The sequence below is a fragment of the Heliangelus exortis genome, chromosome 17 (genome assembly GCF_036169615.1).
Source record: "Heliangelus exortis chromosome 17, bHelExo1.hap1, whole genome shotgun sequence".
Taxonomy (NCBI): domain Eukaryota; kingdom Metazoa; phylum Chordata; class Aves; order Apodiformes; family Trochilidae; genus Heliangelus; species Heliangelus exortis.
In genome coordinates, this window is record NC_092438.1 from 1800931 (window position 1) to 1823589 (window position 22659).

General features: G+C 55.6%; 1 protein-coding gene across 1 annotated transcript; it reads right to left on the reverse strand.

Moving 5' to 3' along the window:
- Window positions 1-4060: 4060 nt before the first annotated feature.
- On the reverse strand, window positions 4061-21210 carry SYNGR3 (synaptogyrin 3). The gene is made up of 4 exons (XM_071760730.1): window positions 21017-21210; window positions 10927-11167; window positions 8598-8740; window positions 4061-6344 (listed from the first exon to the last, which is right to left on the reverse strand). The coding sequence occupies exons 1-4, from the start codon at window positions 21116-21118 to the stop codon at window positions 6135-6137; spliced, it is 696 nt and encodes a 231-aa protein (XP_071616831.1). The 5' UTR covers window positions 21119-21210; the 3' UTR covers window positions 4061-6134.
- Between the last annotated feature and the right edge of the window lie 1449 nt (window positions 21211-22659).

Sequence of the window (22659 nt, forward strand, 5' to 3'; positions counted from 1 at the left end):
TGGAACGTGGTTTGGCAGTGTAGGAGAGCTGGGGTGGGTTGAGTAGTTGGGTGACTTAGAGAGAGCTCTCTCAGTGCTGTTCAGAACTCCTCTGGACTGCCTGGAGCTGATCAGCACCCAGAGTCTGAGCTTCCCAAAAGCAGGAGTAGAGTTAGGCTGAGCTGGCAGGGTGGGAGGGCAGGGAGGGGATCCCTTCTCCTGGGCCAGAGCTGAGGAAATCCTTTCTGAGCTGCAGCCTGACAGGGGCACAGCAGGGGAAGAAGCATCTGGTTTGGGGGGTTTCTTTTTTTTGATTTCTTTGGGGGCTGATGATGCTGAATCACTGCAATGAACAGAAGCAAACTTGGCTTCTCTTAGGATATTCTGATCATTTTTGTGTGTGTGTGTGTGTGTGTGTGTGTGTGTGTGCTCTTTCTGTCACCACAAAGCTCACAGCAGTTAGGGGTGCAAAGTGCAGGAAGGGAAATGCTGCTGCTCCTGCTGGTGGGGCAAAGGCAGTTCCTGGCTGAGAACTGAGGAATGGGACTGATCTGTGGGATGAGCTGAACTTGAGGTCTGAAGTTGCCTCTGACCTTTTCTGTAACCTGTTCTTTAAAGAAACTTCTTTTGTAGCACTGCATGGGGAATGGTGATGTCAAAGCTTTACTGCCTGGAAAGCACACTGCACAGAAATTTGATTTCCTGATACCATCTTTCTACTTTCTTGGCTGTCACTGGTGGGAGCTCCAAACAAAACAGTATCCTGGGCCATTAAATGCTGCTGCTCACTCACCCTGCTGATCTGCAGTGCCTTTTGAGTGCATTTCCCTGGTTTTTGGTGGTCTGCACTAAGGAGGATCCTTTGTTCAGGCCTTTACATCCCCCTGGGGATGCTGCTCTGCCATGGCCCCTGCATTCCAGCTCCTGGACACCAGAGGGGGATGGATCCATCCTTTGAGGTCGTGACTCCAGTTGGGACAGGATGAAGTGACCAGAGTCCTCCTGGCTGTGATTTCTGATCCTCTCCCATCCTGGCAAACCAGGTTTAGCTCTTTCTAACGCTTAGGAATAAAGTTGAAGTTAATTTATGTAATTTTTAGTGGAAAAAAAAAAAAAAAAAGAAAACCAAACAATAATGCTGCTTCTATCTAAGCATCATTTCTATGAAATTGAGCCCAGAGTATTGCTGAAGAGCTAGACCTGGCTCCAGACAGTTTGCCTTGCCTTACCCCTGTGATTTTTTTTTTGCTCCCTGTCAGGCTGCACAGTGCTTTTGGTTTCTTTTCTGAATTAAGACTCTTCCCAGAACTGGAATTTGCTCTGCTCAGCTGCCCAGCCCGGGGTGGGACAGGGGAGGCTCCTTTGCTGCATGGCTGTTTAGCAAGTGCATGAAACTCTGAGAAAGCTTCCACCTTCCTGCTCCCAGCTGGGCTCTGGGGAGCAGGGCTGGGCACGATGGCACCGCCACCACCTCCCTGTCCCCTCTGCTTTGGCAAGTTCTGGGACAAGGAAACTCCTGTTCCCTCTGTCTTCCCTCCTTCTGTTCCTTCCGTGGTGGCAGCTGTGGGTCCCAGGGGCTGGGTGCTTGGGTCCCAGGGGCTGGGTGCTGCTGGATGTGTCCTCCAGGTGCTCCCGAGGCTGCAGTTTATTCCTTGTGCTCAGCTGCTTCAATAAAGCATTACCCACTTTTTTTCCCCAGGCTGCTTCTGGTTGTTTTGAACTCTTTATTGAAAATAAGTTGCAGTCGGTACACGGACACTGAAAATAACATCATCAGGGGTTGTCCTCTCAAAAGATATTTTCATATATATATATATAATATATACAAAAGTTGTAAACATTGGTAACTGATTTCCATACACAGTCCACTTGATACTACGATGCACAAGGCAAGTGACAGCTGCAGGGGGGGTGAAGCACTCTGCTCACACACAGGGAGCTGCAAAAGAAACCTGCAAACCACTGTTTGGGCTCAGTTTGATAGCAGAACTCTCCAGGAATCTGAGGTTTAAATGCCTACTGCAACACGAGGCAGCTGAGCTGGGGCTGGGGGGCAGCACAGTGAAGTTCTCAGCATCACTGGGGGAGGAGAGAGGGAGGGTCTGCTGCCCCCCCAACTTCCCCAGGAACCAACCAGAACTGGGAACAAGACCCCCCCAGCACACCTGGGGTGAAGGGAAGTCTGGAAATCCAGCCAGGAGGTTTTTTTCAGGAGCAATCCTGATCCCCCAGGGATGGGACTCAGGAAGAGGCAGTGCCCACGGGTTGGTTTTGGTGGCCTCAGAGCTGCAGGAGGGAGAGGAAGGGACAGAGGAGCCCATCAGGAAAAAAGCCATGGGTGTCACCTCCTGCTGGAGCATGAGCTGAGGGGAACCTCTCCTGCAGGAGCACCAAATGGGGGAGAGCTTTTCATTAAAAATCTGTTAAGCAAAACTCCCACCTCATCTAATATTGGGGGAAAAAAATTATCCAATTATTTAAAATATTTAATACACTTCATAGGCAAAGCCCATCAGGGTTATTTCAGTGCCTCCTGGAGCAAGGGCCAAACAGCTCCAGGGAAGGGTCAGGATTCTTTCAAGTCTGTTCTGGACACCCAAATTCTGAGCTAACACAGCAGCAGCTTTGGGCAGGTCCTGCCCTCTGGGAGCTCCTCTGGGAGCAGGGGGGTTGTGGCTGTCCCCATCCCTGGAAGTTTTCCAGGCCAGGATGGATGGATGGGGCTTGGAGCAACCCGGGCAAGTGGGAGGTGTCCCTGCCCGTGGCAGGGGGGTGGGAATGGATAAGCTTCAAGGTTCCTACCAATTCAAAAACATCCTGGTGGGACTGGATGATCCCTGGGGTCCCTTCCAACCCAAACCAGTGCCATGGGGAAGGTGTGGGAGGCTGTTAGGAATACTCAGCCCCCAAGGAATACACCACAGCTGTGACACTGATGGATCTGATTCCCTAACCAATGCCTGGGAGTTTTATCTCACTCCAGAGCATTCCTGACCAGGCGTGGCCACACCATGGTGTCACTGACAGCTTGTCCTGTCCTGCCTGGCACAGCCTCGGTGGGTGACACCACCTGGAAACTCATTGTTGCCTGGAAAAACCCAACCTTCCCAGTGCCACTGCTGGGAATGACAGTTTTGGTGGCAGAGGGAGCAGGGTTAAGGTTCCTTGAGGTGCCTGGTGGGCTGGCTGGATGTCTTATTCCCAGCTCTGCTTTAATCAAGGAGCAATCTGGCCTGCCTGCCTGCTGCCAGGAAGCCTCTTGGGTGCCCAAGCCTCTTCCTCCTCCTCTTTCTCCTCCTCCTTCTTCTCCTTCTCCTCTCCTCCTTCTCCTTCTCTTTCTCCTCCTTCTCCTCCTCCTCCTCCTTCTCCTCCTCCTCCTCCTTCTCCTTCTTCTCCTTCTCCTTCTCCTTCTCCTTCTCCTTCTCCTTCTCCTTCTCCTGCTTCTCCTTCTCCTCCTTCTCCTCTCCTACTTCTTTCTCCTTCTTCTCCTCCTTCTCCTCTCCTACTTCTTTCTCCTTCTTCTCCTCCTCCTTCTCCTCCTTTTTCTCCTCCTTCTCTCCTCTTCCTCCTCTCTCTCCTCCTCCTCCTTCTCCCTCTCCTCTTCCTCCTCATTTTCTTTCTTTCTCCTCCTCCATCTTCTCTTCTCCTCCTCCTCCTCTTCTTTCTCCTCCTTTTCCTTTTTCTCTTTCTCCTCCTTCTCCTTATTCTCCCTCTCCTCCTACTTCTCCTTCTCCTCTTTCTTCTCCTTTTTCTTCTCTTCTTTCTCCTCATTCTTCTCCTCCTCCTCCTCCTCCTCTCCTGCAGATCCCTGCTGCTCCCCAGTGACCACACCACTGACTTTTGGGGAGCTGTGAGCAGCTGCTGACCTCCAGAAGTGGCACCCAAGTTTCCTGGGCAGGGGCTGAGGTCCTGTCCTGCTGTCCCCTGCAGTCCTGGCAGGGCTGGGGGGTGCCTGGGGGTCCCTCCTGCCCCCCACCAGGGCCTGGGGGAGGTGGGGAGGGAAGAAAGGCAAGGCCTGGGTCAGCACATTCAGAGCTTGTAATGTTCAGCAGGGTTACACCAGGGGCAAGGACAGGGCCCGCAGGCAGACAGAGCTTTACTTACAAGGAAACTCTGGAACAGTTATATAGTTAGAAAAAAAAAAAATAAACTACAGTGTACTCAACAAACATTATCTCACGTACAATCAATCAATTTAAACATTTAAATTGATTAGGATTTCGCTAAAATATTAACACAAGTACTCTTTGTGCTGCTAAAATTTCAGTGTTCCCTCTAAGGAAAATATTGCTACAGTTCTACCCTGCCCTGTATCAAAATCCTTAAATTCTTTGCTTTTTTTCTTTTTTTTTTTTTTTTTACCCCAGCAAGACTGACTCTATTAAAAAGGGCCAGGTCATTCCTTTAGGCTTCCAGCACCCTGGGGGTTGGGTGTCCCCACTGCTCACTGATGGCACGGGCCACCCCCAGCTGTCCCTGGGTCACCTCTTCCTTGCTCCTTGCACCAGTGACAGCTCCAGGAGTGCTGTGCAGCATCCATCCCACTGCTCCTCCTGCCCCTGCTTCCTACCCCCTGGTCCAGGACCTCACAGGAGGTCCAAAGGTGTCCAGAGATGCTCACTGAGCTCAACTCTCCCTGCAAGGGACATTTTGATGGCAGGGGACTCAAGTGCCACAGGTTGTCCCACATCACCACTGCTGATGAGATGTGCTGCTTGGTAATTGTTGTGTTTCTTTGCAACTTAGCAGCAGAGTTCAGCTGTGTTCATGGTGACCAAAAAAAAAAAAAAAAAAAAAAAAAACCAAACCCAAAAAACCTGCAGGGTGAAGGAGAGCTGGGGCAGGCTGGCAACTATTGCTTGTTCAGGAGGTCAGAAAGCAGCAGCAGAATCTTTCCAGCTGGAACCAGTAAAGGTGAAAGCCCAGCCAGGGCTGTCTGAGGACAGAGCTGTCACAGGGAGGTTGGTTTTTCAGTTCCCAGCTTCTCTGCTCAGTGCCAGAGCTCAGCTGAGCTCAGGAGGTGGGGGCAGCAGGCAGGATGCTGAACACATCTACTGGGCTTGGTTTTGAGAAGCTTGGGTTGGTTCTGCAGCTGAAAGCCCCAGCCCAGCCTCTTCCCCAGGTGCTTTTCATTCCCTCCCTGCTCTATTTGCAAACCCTGATGGACTGGGAAGCCTGGGAAGCCTTCCCAATCCTCCCTTGGAATTCATCAGGTGAAACAACAAACCCCTGAGGTTCTGCTCTTGCTGGGGGCAGGTGGTGGCTGCTCTTGGTATAAAAATACCACCTGAACACTGCTCCTGAGCTGCTGAGACCCCCACCCCTGGTGTCTTGGCAGCTCTGGGTTGGGGGGTGAGGAAGAGCTCAGCAGTGCCAACCAGGAGCTGTCCCTAAAGCTGCAAAACTTCCCCAAGCCCCTGGTGGAGAGGTGGAACTGCAGAGTGCTGTGGTTTCCTCTGCCCACCACCAGCCAACTATTGCTGAGCTGCTTCCCAGTTTCCAACAGGGACTTTTTACACTGAAGCAGAAGCAAGGTGGGTACCCAACACGACCCTAACCCCCTGCCCCCTCCACGTACCACTTGCATCCTAAGCTAACTTTGAAACACCTGTTTGGATTATTTTTAATATTTTCTTTTTTTTTTTTTTTTTGTACAGTAAATATATACAACTAAAAGTAACACAGACACCACTGATTTCTGGGTGAATTTGGCACTTTCCAAGGAGCACGGACAGGAAAGCACAAGGGGAGCAGCACCCCACCACTGAGTCTGTGTTATGGAAGAACGAGAGAAATAAGAACCCAGCTGCTGGAAAGAAAACACAGGAAACAAACACAGGAAAAAGCGTTTGGGGCTTTGCAGGGTGCTCAGCAGAGCCCAACACTGCCCGGGCTCCGAGAGGGCATTTCATTCACCTTTTTTCCCAGGTAGCAACCAACCTGCCTGCTGGCTTAGAGGGAACACTGCTTTTAGAAACCCCTTGGACAAGGTAAGACAAGAACCAATACCACTGTACAGGATCCACTGCACAACTAGCTAAGAGGAGGGAGCCCGGCACCGAGCGCCCCGGGGAGGCGACGGCACCGAACGCATCTGCAGCCAAACCCTGCCAAACCCCGGGTGCACGGGGGCTCGGGGAGGTGGCCCCTGGCCCTCAGTAGGCTGGCACTTGGTAGCCCTTGGGGTTGGGCTCTAAGGTCTCAGTGAAGGGGGGGCTCTGGTAGGTGTCTGTGCCCTCCACGCCGCTGCCGGGGTATCCGGGGTATCCGGCGCTGCCCGGCTCGCTGGGGAACTGCTCGGTGGCAAAGAGGGACATGTCTGTCCCCAAACGGTACCTCTGCAGGGCCCTCACTGCCAGCACCACCTGCAGGGAGGGAGGAGGGCTGATGGGGAGGGGGGTGGGAACCCCACGGATAAAACCCCGTGTCCTTCAGGACCCCGCGTCCACCCAGCACCCCGTGTCCCTCCTGACCATGCGGCCCTCGGGATCCAGTGTCCCCCCCAGGACCCCACATTCCCCCAGGACCCCACATTTCCCAAGGATCCCACATCCCTCAGGATCCCACATCCCTCAGGATCCAATGTGCCCCCCAGGACCCCACATTCCCCCAGGACCCCACATTTCCCAAGGATCCCACATCCCTCAGGATCCAATGTGCCCCCCAGGACCCCACATTCCCCCAGGACCCCACATTTCCCAAGGATCCCACATCTCTCAGGATCCCACATCCCTCAGGATCCAGTGTCCCCTCCCAGGACCCCACATTCCCCCAGGACCCCACATTCCCCCAAGACCCCACATTTCCCAAGGATCCCACATCCCTCAGGATCCCACATCCCTCAGGATCCCACATCCCTCAGGATCCAGTGTCCCCCCCAGGACCCCACATTCCCCCACGACCCCACATTCCCCCAGGATCCCACCTCCCTCAGGATCCAATGTCCCCCCCCAGGACCCCACATTCCCTCAGGACTCCACATCCTTCAGGACCCCACATCCCCCCAGGACCCCACACCCTTCCAGTTTGCTGCAAAGCCCCTCACAGCATCCCTCTCCCTGCCCCATTCCAGCCAAGAACTGCACCAAGCCCAAAGCACAACCCCTGCTGCTGAAGAAGCCATTTCTCTGGGACAGGTTGAGCCCCCAAAAGCTCTGCCTGGGGTGGGGTCCCCAGCCACGCAGATTTGGCCCCCAAAAGCCCCTCTGCTGCAGGCAGGGCCAGCTGCTGGGCCAGCAAAATAGGTCAGTTCTGCTGAGATTCCTTCCCCCTCTCCCTGGTTGCCAGTATCCAGGTCACAACTGGTGGGAGATGTGGGTGGCAGAGCTGCAAGCACCACACTTGCTCTTATTTCAGGAGCTTTCATTAACAGTGCAATTAATTTATAAATGCCAGGCTGGGGGGGGGGGAAGGAGGAAGGGGCAGGAAGGTGCCTGCAGCCCCCCAGAGGAGTTTCCCAGGCAGGGGCAGTGTGTGACCAAGCACTGGGGGCTGTGCCAGCAGAGGGGCTGAAGGTGCCACCCTGTGTCCTCTGCTGGTGGCAGGGGACACCAGTGTCACCACTGAGCTCCTGGGCTGGGAGAAGATGCTGATGGGGTGGGGAAGACCACCCCAGCATCCCATCCTTCCCCAGTGGGAGCCTGGAACACAGTGATGGAGAAGAGCTGCAGGGCAGCTGGGATTAAAAGAGATTTATTTGGATAATAATGGAGTGGGGAGCAGCTAAACTGGGGAGCAACTGGAACCAGGCTGCCTGCTGGGAAGCCTCAGACTGTCTTTTAACCCAATTCCTTGAAGGCAATCTGGAATTAGTGCCTTTCTTGGATGCTCTCTGCCCATGAAAAGCCAGATGGGGAGTGGTGGTGAGGCAGGGGCCATCCCTGCTCCTCCCACCCAGGAGGAGGAGCCCCCTCAAGCAGCACAGACACCCCCAGGAACAAGGGAGGTCCTGGGGCCCATGGGTGCTGCAGCCCCCTGGCACACATCCCTCTGGCACTGGGTGTCCTTGGGGATGCACAGAACCCAAAACAGGGGCAAAATGGGTTCCTGCAAGCCCCTGCCTCTGGGGTGGGCAGCAGAGGAGCCCTCAGGGGTGAGCTGATGAGCCTGAGAGCTCCCCAAATCCCCCCTGCCCAAATCCCCCCTGCCCAAATCCCCCCTGCCCAAATCCCCCCTGCCCAAATCCCCCCTGCCCAAATCCCCCTTGCCCAAATCCCCCTTGCCCAAATCCCCCTTGTCCAAATCCCCCTGCCCAAATCCCCCTGCCATCCTCTGAGACAGGGGGATCCATTTGCTTCCAACCAAGCCTCTCCCAGGGCTGTAGTGAGGGGCTGGAATGAGGGCAGCTCCTGCCTGGAGACACATTTTGGATGGGAACACAACTTTCCAGCACCAGGAGAAAGAGAAGTCTGGAATTCCCCAGTGAGAGGGGACTGAGCTGGTGCTTTTTGGGTAAAACCCAGCCAGTTTGATGTCTCTGTGGTGGGACTGGAGGTTTCCTCAGCCCAGTCCCACCAGCATTCACTTCTCCAAACCGTGCCCCAGGTCCCTCCTCCCAGTTCAGGGCTGAGCAGCTTTGGTTCCTCCTCTCCCCACCTCAGCTCTGAAGCTGAACTCACCCAAATGATGATGGAGAAGAAGGAGAAGGTGATGGCTGCCCGGGCAGCATCTGCTCCTTGAGAAACCCCTTTGCTCATCGTCGTCCTTTGCCACTGGTTTGCTAGGAAGCAGAAGGCTACAAACCACAGGAAGGACAAGAAACCTGAAAGAGAACAGAGCAGATCAGCACCACCCCTTCTGCTGCCAGGACCCCCACTTGCTGCTTCACAAAGATCAAGATTTTCCAAGAGCAGCAGTGCCCTCGGGTGCCTCGGCCTGTGGTGTGGCCCCTAAGGAGTGGTTGGAAAAGAGGCTGGTTGGGAATTGCTTGAAAATCAGGGATGGAAGGAGCTGGAGGGCCCCTCGGTGTGGTGCCTGCCTGTTCAGCTCACCCACACCTCAGCCTGATCTCAGGGACCCTCTCTGGAGGGTCCTCACAGACAGGGGGCCTTGAGTCTGCTCACAGGCATCAGCAAAGTGCTGACAGCTCAGTCCCAGCACCCCAGGGTGCTGCCCCCCCCCCATTCCTAATGCTCCCTGGGCACCACAGGCTTTTAGAAACTTTGGGCTGGAACCTGGAAACCTCACCCAGGAAGAAGTCTCGACTCCTGGGATCCTGGGAGCAGCAGCAGGCTGCTGGGCTGACACTGGAGATGGCTTTAGGTTGCTGTCCCTTGGTCCTACCCCAGGACAGGGACAGAGACCTCCAAAAAAAAGCAAGGAAAAACCCATCCAGGAAGAGGGAGAGGCTGAGGTGAACCCCTGCTCCTAAGAGGGGGGTCAGGAGTGACCCTGGGATGTCAGCAAATGAGCATGGGAGCTGCCCATGGGACTGCCCAGGAGAGCTCAGCTCATCCCTGCTGCCCCTCACCCCTGCTCCCAGCCTCCCTGGGCTCTGCAGGACTCAGCAAAACCACTCTGCTGATTATTCCTTGCTGGCAGCAGGGCTGAGCTGCAGCTCCCCTAATCCAGTCCCCAGCCAACAGCTCTGCCCAAAGCCAAGGAGCTCAGGAAATAGTCCAGAGGCAAGTCCCAGGCACAGTGGGGAAGGAGCAGGGATGCTTTCCAGCACTGGGAAGTGGAGCCTTCCCTGATGCTGTCCTAAGGGTCTGCAGCATTCCTGAGCATTCCCAGCACCTTCCCACGGATCCCCAGCACCTGAGGATGAGCAGGCACACTGCCAGCAATTCCTTGGCCATGCCTCAGCACCTGGGATGCCCTCAGAGCAACACAACCTCCAGCCAGGATCCCCCAGGCTTTCCTTTTCCACAGCACAGACTAAACCAACAGCTTCATTTTGCCCAAACCAGCTGACACCTGCCCCCAAAACTGACCCAAAAACTGCCCCAAAAACTGCAGGGAGCTCTGGGGTCCTGCCTGAACCTCTCATCCCAGCTGGCTGCAGGAGCCCATGGATGCACACCTGGTGCACAAGAAGTAGAAAAGAGAAAGGGAGAGAGGCTGAGAGCAGAACCAAACCACAGGTGCCTGGTGAGGGCAGGGGGATCACAGCCTTGCACCACCAGAAGCAGCATCAGCCTGAGCTGGGTGTGATGTTCCCCTTCCAGTGGAGCTGCAGGCACTGAGCCCCCCAGAAGGGGCTGTTAAATATCCCAAAAGAGGGCTGGAGGATCTAGCAGCATGGAAATAAACTTCCCAGCAAGGAGAGAAGATCCTCAGCAAGGAGCAAGTGCTGGGAGGTGATGACAGATGTTTTCATTTGGGAGCAGAGAGCCATCAGCAAGACTTGTGCAGGATAAATCACCCTCAGACTTTGCTAACAGGAGTCTGGAGATGAAGAACATCAGCTGGAAACTCAGCCAGGGAGCTGAGCAGGGGGTGGCCTCTCCTGGCTCAAAGCATCCCTGCTGCTCATGTCCACATGGATGGGCCTCAGGCCCAGGGGCTTCTGAGCACAGAAAAGCCACAGCAGCTCCTGGAATCCCCCAGTTCCCCCCATCCCTGGAAGCAGAGAGGGGCTGTGCAGGAGCACGTTCCTGCTTTGCTCCAAAACACAAAGTGAAACCAGACCCAGACAAAACTGAAGAAATGACTTTTTTTTTTTTTTTTGAGCCAGAAAGATGTGGGAAGGTAAAACCCCCTGTCTGGTTTCCACCAAGCTTCACTTCCCTGGGTGGCCACACCAAAGCCAGCTCAGTGACCACCTCCAGTTGCAGGGGTGCCACGGGTGAGCTGTCCCCATGTCCCCTCACACCCCTGCCACCCCTCTCCTCCTCGAGCAGGGCACACAGCTCGTGCCACCCCCTGGGGAGGAGGACCCAAGGTCTGGAGGGCCCAGCAGTGACCCTCAGAACCAGCACTGTCCTTCTGCAGCCCAGCCAACCATACCTGAAAAGCCCAGGTCCAGCAGCACAGCTCTCTTCCGGTCCTTCACGCTGCTGATCTGCTGGAAGTTGAGGTCCAGGACAAAGAAGAAGATGCAGCCAAAGAAGGCAATGATGCCAATGGCAATGCCATAGCTGCAGGCACTCTCATTCTCGTTGAAGATGCAGAGCAGCTCGGGGTCCTGGCTGTCCCTGTTGACATAGCACTCGTTCACTATGGAGCCAAACACCACGATGGAGAAGATCTGCAGAGGGAAGGAGGAAACACACTGCTGCTCTTTCCAGGGAACTCTGTTTCCTGACAGCAGCATCACTGCATCTCTCCCTGACTCCATGGCAACATGACATGTGGGAAGGCTGAGCCCAGCCCTTGCTTGCTTTGTGGCCTGAAGCAAGGGGCTGGTGGTGGTCCCCGGGGCCTCCTTTGCTGTGAGCCCACCTGCCCTGGCTTGGCAGAGGGTTTTTAAGAGGTGTTTTTCTCCAGGCAGGCTGGGGAGGGAAGAAATAAATAGCTGGGCCAGGTCTCTGCAAGGTCTGCTGCTCGTGCTGCTCTCTGCTGCCAGGCTGAGCTGTGTCACTGTGTCACTGTCCCCCTCCTGTCACTGTGGAGTGGGGAGGAACGAAGTGACAGAGGGGCTGTGGGTCCGAGCAGGCCCAGGGATGGCACTGGAGCAGGGATGGGACCCAGGGAGCTGAGGAGCAGCACAAGGGAGTGATTTTTGCCAGGCTTAGCAGGGCTTGGAGAATGCAGTGCCTGCTGCCATCACCCAGGGACCTGGGTTCAGCCCCACGAGGGACAGAAGGGCAGGTGGGTGGCTGCTGCTGGGACACCGGGGAGCTTCACCCCTCTGCAGGCAGGGAAGGAGCTGGAGTGCAGCACGCAGGCAGCTGCCTGAATCAGTCCTGATGCTGCGTGCTGGAGCCATTCCCTGCTCCTCCAAAGGCAGCAAGCAGGAGCTATGGGAGCAGCTGCTCCAGAATCTGCTCCGGAGCCTGGGAAGCTCAGAGCTGCTTTTGGATTTCCAGGCAGGGAACAGGGAAGGAAGCAAAGAGTGCAAACCAGGCTCCAGCAGGCTGAGAACCTCTGATCTTCTCCCTCACTGCCACCACTGCCTCCTGCATCCCCAAACCTCCTGCATCCCCACCCCTCCTGCATCCCCACACCTCCTGCATCCCCAAACCTCCTGCATCCCCACCCCTCCTGCATCCCCAAACCTCCTGCATCCCCACCCCTCCTGCATCCCCACACCTCCTGCAATCCCAAACCTCCTGCATCCCCACCCCTCCTGCATCCCCACCCCTCCTGCATCCCCACCCCTCCTGCATCCCCACATCTCCTGCAATCCCAAACCTCCTGCATCCCCAAACCTCCTGCATCCCCACCCCTCCTGCATCCCCAAACCTCCTGCATCCCCACCCCTCCTGCATCCCCACCCCTCCTGCATCCCCACATCTCCTGCATCCCCAAACCTCCTGCATCCCCACCCCTCCTGCATCCCTGCACATCTCCTGCATCCCCACACCTCCTGCATCCCCACACCTCCTGCATCCCCAAACCTCCTGCATCCCCACACCTCCTGCATCCCCAAACCTCCTGCATCCCCACCCCTCCTGCATCCCTGCACATCTCCTGCATCCCCACACTTCCTGCATCCCCACACCTCCTGCATCCCAGCCCAGAGCCCCCCAGGCCGGGGTGTGACAGGGAAGCAGACAGCCAAGCTCTCCCCAGATGCTCCATCAGTGCCAGGTCCCAGTGCAGGGTGAGGAAAGTGCCACCCCATGGGGAGCAGGATGTGGGGTGCTGCCCTGGGAACGCTCCACAGCCTCAGGAATTCTCCTCTTCAGGAACTACACCCTCCTAGGAATGTCAGCTTCCCAGGGCACATCTGCAAAATCCAGCTGGAACCTTGGATTTCCCCTGGAGCACTGACAGGGGGGAGAAAGTACAGATGTCCCAGAGAGCTCTCCCCAGCTGACACAGGGAGATGAGCAGAGGATTTAACCACTCCCTGGGGTCCTACCCATATCCATCCCTGGCATTCCCACCCCCTTCCTGACTGTCACACCATGAGGGGCACATCACCCCCCTCCTCATCCTCACCCTGCACAGAACCAGAGAGACAGAAACAACAACAAAGAGGAAAAATCATTTTCCCAGCACTTTGGCAGCAGCTGTAATATCAGCAGTTGTAAAAAAAATAAAAAAATAAATCTGTTCATAAATAATGCAAAATTGTTATTTACCATCAGAAATAGCAGCAGCATTTATAAAACAGGCTCTGGAAGAAATAATGGGATTCTGGAGAATATGAATAATTGAGAACCTCTGATTCCACAGGATTACTTCTGGCCAGCATACTCTTGGCTTCTCTGAGAAGTGTTTCCATCCTCCCAGGATTAACAACCTGGGCTCCTTCTCTGTGGTTTTTGGGGGGGGAAAGGGGGCTCCTGAAAATCTGATTACAAAGCTGAGAAGGTGTGTGCTGCCTGCACCCCCAGGCAGTGCCTCTGGGAGGGAAAGAAGAGACATTTCCTGATAAACCTCAAACTCCAGAGGGTTCTACAAAGCAAGGAACCCTCCTGGCACCCTCCAAGACCCCCTTGGCAGGGGCACTTCAGGGTTTGCAGCTTCTTGTGAGGCCAAAAGAGGAATGAATTTCAGTAGATGTGCTCCAAATGCCAGTGCTGGATGTCAAATCCTGCTTTTTTTTTTTTTTTTTTCAATGAAAACAAGGCTTTCCATGTGTTTTCTCCCCCTTCCATGCCATGATTGAAATTTTCTAGCTTTCCTCATTTAGAAATCAACAGGTGCTGGTAAAGCATTGTAAGTAAAAGAGATTTGGTGTTGTATTTCTAAGTGTAGATGGGAAAAAAAAAAAAAAAAGCAACAAACTGAGAAAAACAACTGGGAAAAAAATTGGGAAAACAACCCCTTTTTTTTTTTCTTTTAGAAAGTTCATGGAAAAGGAGTGTCATTTCCAATCACCTCAACAAACTGCACCTGCTCAAAACCCCAACCAGAGCCCTGAGAGCAGTTTCCTACTGAACTGCAAGGTCAGATTTGCCACTGTGAGTGAGATTTTACAGGGGTGAGGAAGGACACAGGGGTCCTGAGGAGCTCCCCCAACTCCCACCTCCTCCTGCCTGGCAGCTCAGAGCCCAAAACCAGAGTCCCCAGGACCTGGCAGGGACCAAGTGCCAAGGTCAGGGGCACAGACAGCACAGGGACATCTGCCAGGTGAGCTGCTGCATCCCAAACCCATCCCAACTCCATCCCACAACCTTTGCAAAGAGCCCCAGCAGTCCCAGGAAAATCCCTTTCCAAATTTTGCTCTCGCTGGGTGAACTGGTGCAAGACCCAGTAAGAAAACTGGATAACCTCCAGTAAGCCCAGTCCACTGCCAAAGCTTCCCTATCCATCTGCTGGGGGTGTCCTGGTGTCCTCATCCCAGGACACAGTGGCAGGGAGGGACTGGAAGAGCCAGGCAGACAACCAGGACCACGAGTGCTGGGAGGGCTGGAAGGAGGAAAGCTGTTTTCTACCCCCCCCTCCCATTAAAACTTCCACTTCAGGCACAGCAAAAGGAGTTTCTGTGCCCTGGGCAGGAGGACAGCAGTGGGCAGGGAGGGGAACAAAGTGCCTGAAGCCCCCATGATGCAGAGGCTGCTTGTGCAAGAGCAAAGGAGCTGGGGTCCTCATCCCTTCCCACTGGGAGCCAGCTTCCCAGTTCCCCCAGTTTCCAGTTTCCAGCAAGTGACTGTAATGCAGGACAAAGGGACACCAGAAATGGGGTCAGGGTTTGCCAGGAAAATCCAGGAACCCTGGGAACACCTCTGTGCCCTCTCCCCCCCCACCCCCAGGGACAGCATTTCAAGGGTGCTGAAAGCTGGGAGACCTCTGGCTGCTTCTTCTGTGCCAGAGTTTTTCCATCCAGGCTTCCTGGCTCAGCTCTGTAATGACACTTTGCAGATCCGTGTCCCCTCCTGGGGCTTGAGCTGCACATTTGCCATCCAGGTTGCTTTTTAAACCTTCTGTAAGCCAGGAACCTCAAATGTGCTTCAGGAGCCCTCGTGGGCTGAACACACCCAACTGCAAGGAAAGCAAAAAGCAAATAATGCAAGAGGGCAGAGGCTGAAAGCATCAGTGAGTGACCTGACAGCCATCTTAAGGGGAGATGTTTCCACTGCTGAGGCACTGCACTTGGATTTGGGGCTTATAAAAAAAACCTTCCCAGAAGGTGTGGGGTTGTAGCAGACTGGAAAATGCTGATTCCACACTCAAGCAGCCATTAATGGCAACATCCAGGAAATTGGAATGCATGGAGAGAAATAACCCACTGCTAATGTGCTCTGCTGCAGCTCCCCTGGGCCCCTCAGTTTAGGAAGAACATCGAGGTCCTGGAGCAGAAGGTCTCTGTGGAGCAGGAGAAAGCATCCTACACCATCAGTGCAGGGTGGTGTGAGGCCCTGGAAAGACCCAGTTTAAGGAAAATCGTCCTTTCCTCCAGGGCTGGGAGGAAGAGCAGCCAGACAGAGAGGGAGCTGGGAGTCTGGATTGCCAGGAAGCTGAAGAGGAGGCAGCAGTGTGCCCAGGTGGCCAAGAAGGCCAATGGCATCCTGGGCTGGCTCAGGAACAGCGTGGCCAGCAGGTCCAGGGAAGGGATTCTGCCCCTGTGCTCAGCCCTGGGGAGGCCACAGCTTGAGTCCTGTGTCCAGTTCTGGGCCCCTCAGCTCAGGAAGGAGATTGAGGTGCTGGAGCAGGTCCAGAGAAGAGCAAGGAGGCTGGGAAGGGATCCAGCACAAGTCCTGTGAGGAAGGGCTGAGGGAGCTGGGGGTGTTGAGGCTGGAGAAGAGGAGGCTCAGGGGAGACCTCATCACTCTCTCCAACTCCCTGAAAGGAGGTTGGAGCCAGGGGGGGGTTGGGCTCTTTTCCCAGGCAACTCTCAGCAAGACAAGAGGGCACAAGAGGTCTCAAGTTGTGCCAGGGGAGGTTTAGGTTGGACATTAGAAAGAATTTCTTTCTGGAGAGGGTGCTCAGCCATTGGAATGGGCTGCCCAGGGAAGGGGTGGATTCTCCATCCCTGGAGATATTTCAAAAGAGCCTGGATGTGGCACTCAGTGCCATGGGCTGGGAACCACAGGGGGAGTGGAGCAAGGGTTGGACTTGAGGAGCTCTGAGGTCCCTTCCAGCCCAGCCCATTCTAGGATTCTATGATGCTGGGCACAAAGCTCATGGCCAGAGAGCTGGCACCAACCTCAGGGTGATCACCCCACCAGCAGCAGCAGGGAGACAGATGCCACCCTGCTCAGCACCCTCTCCTCCTCCTGCCACCACCCTGCATGTGAAGAAAAGATTTGCAAAGAAGAAGTGAGAGCAGCAGTGGCCAAACCCTGCCCAGCAGCAGGGATTTCTGTAAGCCCCAGCTGAACCCTGGGCCTGAGTGGCAGCCCTACAACTCAGGGCTGAGTTTCACCCTTGGAAAGGGAGAGCTGCCTCCAACACCAGGCTCAAATCCTGTCCTGGGTCCTGCTCCAGCTTATTTTTTACCATTGTCAGTCAGAGGGAAGTTTCCAGCACAGATCTGCATAATTAGAGGAGGGTGTGAAGACCAAAGAAGAACTTGAAGCACTTACAGCTCTCCCACAAGGACGACCACAAAGGAAAGACCTGACGTGGTTTCTGGCACAGAAAGGGGTGGGCTGGTGGTTTCTGAACATTCCTGATGGACTCACCAGCTCAGGAAGGATGCATATTGGTGACCACATGACTGATTTTTCCTGAATTACTTTTTTCTAACGTGGCACACAGCACCCATTCAGAGCTCCTGCTCCAGCACACGGCGAGCCAGCAGCGTTTCCAAGCAGGGATGACAGCAAAGGGCTAATTTAGCAGCATTTTAAGCTCAGATGCAGGGAAACTAAAATTGTTAAATTTCAGTTCTGCCCACGGAAAGAGAGAATTAAGATGGAAAACTGGTGAGCCTACTGAAAAGGAGCCAAGGCCAGAGAAGATCCAGAGCAGCTAAGAGCACATTAATGATCCTCAGCACTCCTGAGTCCTGCCCAGCCTTGCAGCTCTTCTCTGAGAGCCCCAAGGAACTGCAAGTGAAACCCCTGAAGGCCATGGGAGCTATTTGGAGCCTGCAATATCAAATTATTCCTGCCTTGTGTTTCTTGCTGATGTCTCCTGGGTTAGCTCCATCTGTGGCTGCAGGCAGAGGCAGGGTCAGCCCAGCCAGGGAGCTTGCCAGGCTCCAAACCCAACCCTTTATAGGATCTGTGTGTTGCAGCCCTGCAAACCCAAACACACACCCCATGGCACAGCAAACCAGCTCCATCCTGGGTGTGAAACTCCTGAGAAGTGCCCTGTCCTGAGGGGGCAGGGTAGGGACAACCCAACCAATTCTTCTTCGTTTGCTGCCTGGTTTTTTTTCTGCTGCCAGCCTTGGTTTTCCTGACAAAAATCAACACAGCTTTTATACACAGTGCCCCTTCCATCCCTCTGGAGAAACAAGACAAACCTAGAGCAGGCCATGGAAGCCATGCTCCCTTCATCCTAGAACAATCACCTACTCCTGGTCCACCAAACCACCACCCAGCACGTCCCTTATCAAAGTCCCAACTCAGCAAACCCATTTTCCTTGCTGAAAAACAATGATCTTCTCTGTTATGGGCTGAGACCCACACCTGGGCAAAGCTGAGCACACAAAAGACTTTGCTGAAATAACCTCTGGTCATAAAAGTTCCCTGCTGTGTATTCAAGGCCACTTTGCTGCTGTGGCTCTGCCTATGTCCAGTCCCCTAAAAGGGTTCTGCTCTGGAAAGCAAAAGACTATGTCAAGGAAAACCCAAATAAGGAGATAAAAACCCTCTTCAAGTGATGAGCTACAAATTTATTCAGCTCTAAGAAACAAGAGGAAAAGGCAGCAGTCAACATGCCCCTTGCAGGCAGCTGTGCAGGTCATGCAGCAAGGTCAGGGGAGCAAGGAAAAAATATTTTGAAGAAAATACTCCAGTATCCCACTAAATTGTGGTAAGATCAGGACCTGGTGTGTGCTGAGCTTCACCTGACCACTCAGACTCGTTTTCCATCACTGTGCATTTCCCACCTCAAACCAGGAGCATTTGGGCTTCCAGCTCTTGTGGCCAAAGCTGAAATGTCAGGGGGAAAGGCTTTTACTGTTCCTCTTCCTGAAAGGCAGAGAAGTTACTGAAAACATTTACTAGAAGTTGTTCCAGAGCTGCTTTTAAAAGTCAAGCCTAAACTTAGGTTCTCTGAACAATGCCCCTCAAAGCTGTGTGCCCAGTGGTGCTGGCAGTCAGCAGGACAAGAACTCATGATTCTCCAGGGATCCTTCATGAATAGCAAGTTTGTTTTGCTGGGCAAAAAAATATCTCAGAAGGAAACCACAAGAGTGATCAGATCTTCATCTGACAAACTGCATTGGACAGAGGGGGAAGAGATGAATGAGGAACTGCTAAAGGGTTCTTTCCAGCTTTTGATTCCCCAGCTCGTGCCAGGAGCTGTTTTTTTCCCCTTGAGATGCTCAGAATTACTCTGCCTGTCAGGGAGAGGTTGCTGGGTGAGGTGGGATCAGGAATCCCCTTTCCTGATGGCTCAGTTTGGGGGATTTCTGCACGGAGGTCACCACCTCCCAGTCCCTCAGATGTCTGCAGCTACTGGGGCCACAAAATGGAACCGGACCCTCCTGTGGTGGTGGCTCAGCCTGAAACCCCAGTGATGGCCACATGGACACCCCTGGTGGTTCTCCATCTCCCAGAGCTCTCAAGTCCCTGCTCCCACTGGGAAGGAGCAGTAAATGCTGCAGACACCAATAACCGGGCTGTGAGAGCTGAGCAAAGGCAGCTGGGGGGCACTGAACCCCCACCCCAGAGCAGTGATGGAGAAAGGACCCCCATGGATCTGCCAGCTAATGTGAGACCTGGGGAAAATGCCCTAAAGAGCTTTTAAGGTGAGATGCCACACACTGATCCCTCCAAAACCAGGGAAAAAATCCCTTTCAGCTCAGAGGCTCTGGAGCCACCTCCACCTATAACCAACATTTCTGCTTGGGGCAGCACCATGTGTATCCATCCCACCTCTGTCCCTGAACTTATTCAGAGTTCAGCACTTCCCAGATTCCCTGGGGCCTCAGGACCATGAAAGAAGTGACTTTGCCACAGGATGAACCAGCCAGAGAAGAAATGCAGGAGTATTTTCTCAGCTGGGATGTTGATTTCATCTTTCTGTTCCATATTCTGTCCCTCTCCTGTACAACAAGAGTGGTGGATGGTGGCAGATTTGTTTTGTGAGGACCCTCAACTCACCATCCCTGAGGCAACCAACAATTGCTCTAATTGTGCCCCAAACCAACACCATTACTCACAGTTCACCACGTGAGCAGGATCCAGGTGGATCCAGGCTGAGTTTTCTGGACAGAAGCAAAGCTTTTAGGAAAGGATTGCTGCCAGGTGCCTGAGCCCTGCCCAGAACACCCCATCCACCCCACTGGAGATGCTCCAGCTCCATACCTGCCCTCCCTTCTTCTCCAGCCATGGAATTGGGTTGGGGGGGAGGGTTCTCAAAGTCCTGGAAAACACACCGACTCCCACCCAGCAAACACTTCAGTGTGTGGCTTAACTTTGAGCCAGAATTGCTCCTCTGCTTCCAGACCAGCTCCTCGAGGGGGGTGGCAGGGGGCAGCTGGGGACAGGGGACAGCACCTCCTCATCACACCTTCCCCTCACCCACTGCCTGCATTTGGCACTGCTGAAGGTGACACAGAGCTCAGGGCCTCCAGCCACACCAGAGACACAAACCGGGCCAGGATGAGCCCCCAGGTCCAGCTCAGCTTGCCCACAACCTCCAGCCAAGCACCAGAACCAGGAGCTGGTTGTGGGGAGAGCCGGGCAGACCCTCCCCCCCCCCTACCACGGGTGGGATTTTGGGGAGGACCAGGCATTGCCAAATTCCCAGGATGCTTCCAGAGCCCAGCAGATTAAAGCCAGGGGGAGGGAGGTGAATTAGTGGCCATCATTCCACCTCCTGTAGCCCACACCCAGCTCCCTGTGCTGCTCCTCCATGGACCCCGGGCAACTCGGACACGGGAACTGACCCCAAAATATCACAGCTTTTAGGGGGAGCTGGGCAGGGCTGGCTCCCAGATCCCTCCTTCAACACAGACACAGATTGCACAGACGGCAGAGGGGAGGAAAATGTCCTCAGCCTCCCCATTCACACCCCATCCATCCCCAGCTCCTTCCTGCTCAAGCACCAGGGACAAAACTGAGGGGAGGCAGCGGCACATCCACCCTTCCCCAGCAACCTCCTTACAAACACCCACGGGAGCCCCACAGCCTTACCCCTCACAGCTGGCCACCACCTGCCAGAGCTGGCCACCACCCACCAGACCTGGCCACTACCCTCTGGAGCTGGCCACCACGCACTCCAACTGGCCACCACCCTCCGGAGCTGGCCACCACCCACCAGAACTGACCACCACCCCCTCCGGCTGGCCACCACCTGCCAGAACTGGCTACCATCTGCCAGAACTGGCCACCACCCGCCCGAGCTGGCCATCACCCTCTCGAACTGGCCACCACCCGCTCAAACTGGCCACCACCCCCCAGAACTGGCCACCACCCGCTCGAACTGGCCACCACCTGCCAGAACTGACCACCACCCCCTCGGGCTGGCCACCACCTGCCAGAACTGGCTACCATCTGCCAGAACTGGCCACCACCTGCTCGAGCTGGCCACCACCCTCCGGATCTGGCCACCACCCTCCGGATCTGGCCACCACCCGTCAGGGCTGCACCAGCCCCGCGCGGCTGCAGAGGCACCACCGCCCGTTGCACGGACGTTGCACGGGCACTGCACCATACAGTGAGCACCGCGCGTTGCACGGACACTGCCCAAGGCACCGGCACTGCACGGACACCGCAGGGACACCGCACATCCCACGGACACCGCACCATAGGGTGGGCACTGCCCGTGACACGGACACTGCCCAGCGCCCGGGGCACTGCCCGGTGCCTCCCCCCCCCTTCAGTCGCCCCTTTCCCGGGCCAGGTCGCCCGTTCCTCCTCACCCAGGTGGTCACCCGCAGGATGGTTTGCGGCTGCTTCAGGAAATCCACGGGGTCCACGGTGCCCCCGGCCCGCCCGGCTCCGAAGGAGGCTCCTTCCATCATCTTCCCCCGCTCCCGGCCCAGCCCCGTCGCGACACAGCCGCGACACAGCCGCGACACCGCCGCCACGGACGCGCGCCCGAACGTCCCCCCCGCCCCACGCCCCCCCCGCCCTCCTCCCCCTCCCGCCCCGCCCGCGTGGGATCGTCCGCAGCGCCGCGTGCGGGCAGCGGGAGGAACCACCCCGAGAACGCGGGGGGAACCCCACCCCCCCACTGCCACCCGGGACACCACGGCACTGCCACCGGGACGGCAGAGGGGACACACCCGGGCAGACACTGTCACCGTGCTGTGACCGGGGACACCCCGGCAGCCCGTGTCACCATGCTGTGACCAGGGACACCGTGCCAGTGTCACCATGCTGTGCCAGTGTCACCATGCTGTGACCAGGGACACCATGCTGTGACCAGGGACACCGTGCCAGTGTCACCATGCTGTGCCAGTGTCACCATACTGTGCCGGTGTCACCATGCTGTCACCTGGGACACCCTGGGCAGCCAATGTCACCATGCTGTGACCAGGGACACCGTGCCAGTGTCACCATGCTGTGCCAGTGTCACCATACTGTGCCGGTGTCACCATGCTGTCACCTGGGACACCCCGGGCAGCCAGTGTCACCATGCTGTGCCAGTGTCACCATGCTGTGACCAGGGACACCATGCCAGTGTCACCATACTGTGCCAGTGTAACCTTGCTGTGACCAGGGACACCATGCCAGTGTCACCAAGCTGACCCCTGGGACACCCCGGGCAGCCAGTGTCACCATGCTGTGCCAGTGTCACCATGCTGTGACCAGGGACACCATGCCAGTGTCACCAAGCTGACCCCTGGGACACCCCGGGCAGCCAATGTCACCATGCTGTGACCAAGAACACCGTGCCACTGTCACCATACTGTCACCTGGGATACCCTGGGCAGCCAATGTCACCATGCTGTGACCTGGGACACCATGCCAGTGTCACAATACCATGACCTGGGATGCTGTGCCAGTGTCACCATGCTGTCACCTCAGACACCCCAGGCAGCCAGTGTCACCATGCTGTGACCTGGGACACCACACTGTGGCCACAGTCACTGCACACTGGCTGGGGACACCACACTGTGGCCATGGTCACCGTGCTACAACCAGGGACACTGTGCTAAAGTCACTGAACACTGGTTGGGGACAGCACACTGTGGTTGGGGACACCGGGGTAGGGCCAGGACACCTTGCCAGGGTCACCAGACTCCTCCAAGGATGCTACAGCCAGGGGTAAGGGGCTGCTGCCAGTGTCACCGTGCTGTGCCAGTGTCACCGTGCTGTGCCAGTGTCACCGTGCTATGGCCATGGCTACCTGTGCCACAGCAACCACCTGTCACCTCCAAACTCAACCAATGCCCCCCCTGCCATGTCAGGGACCCCTCCCCCAGCCCAGGGGGCTCCAAGCCCCATCCAACCTTCAGCACTGCCAGGGATGGGGCAGCCACAGCTTCTCGGGGTGCCCTGGGCCAGGGGCTCAGCACCCTCACCCCAAAGAATTTCTTCCTAAGGTCCCATCTCCATC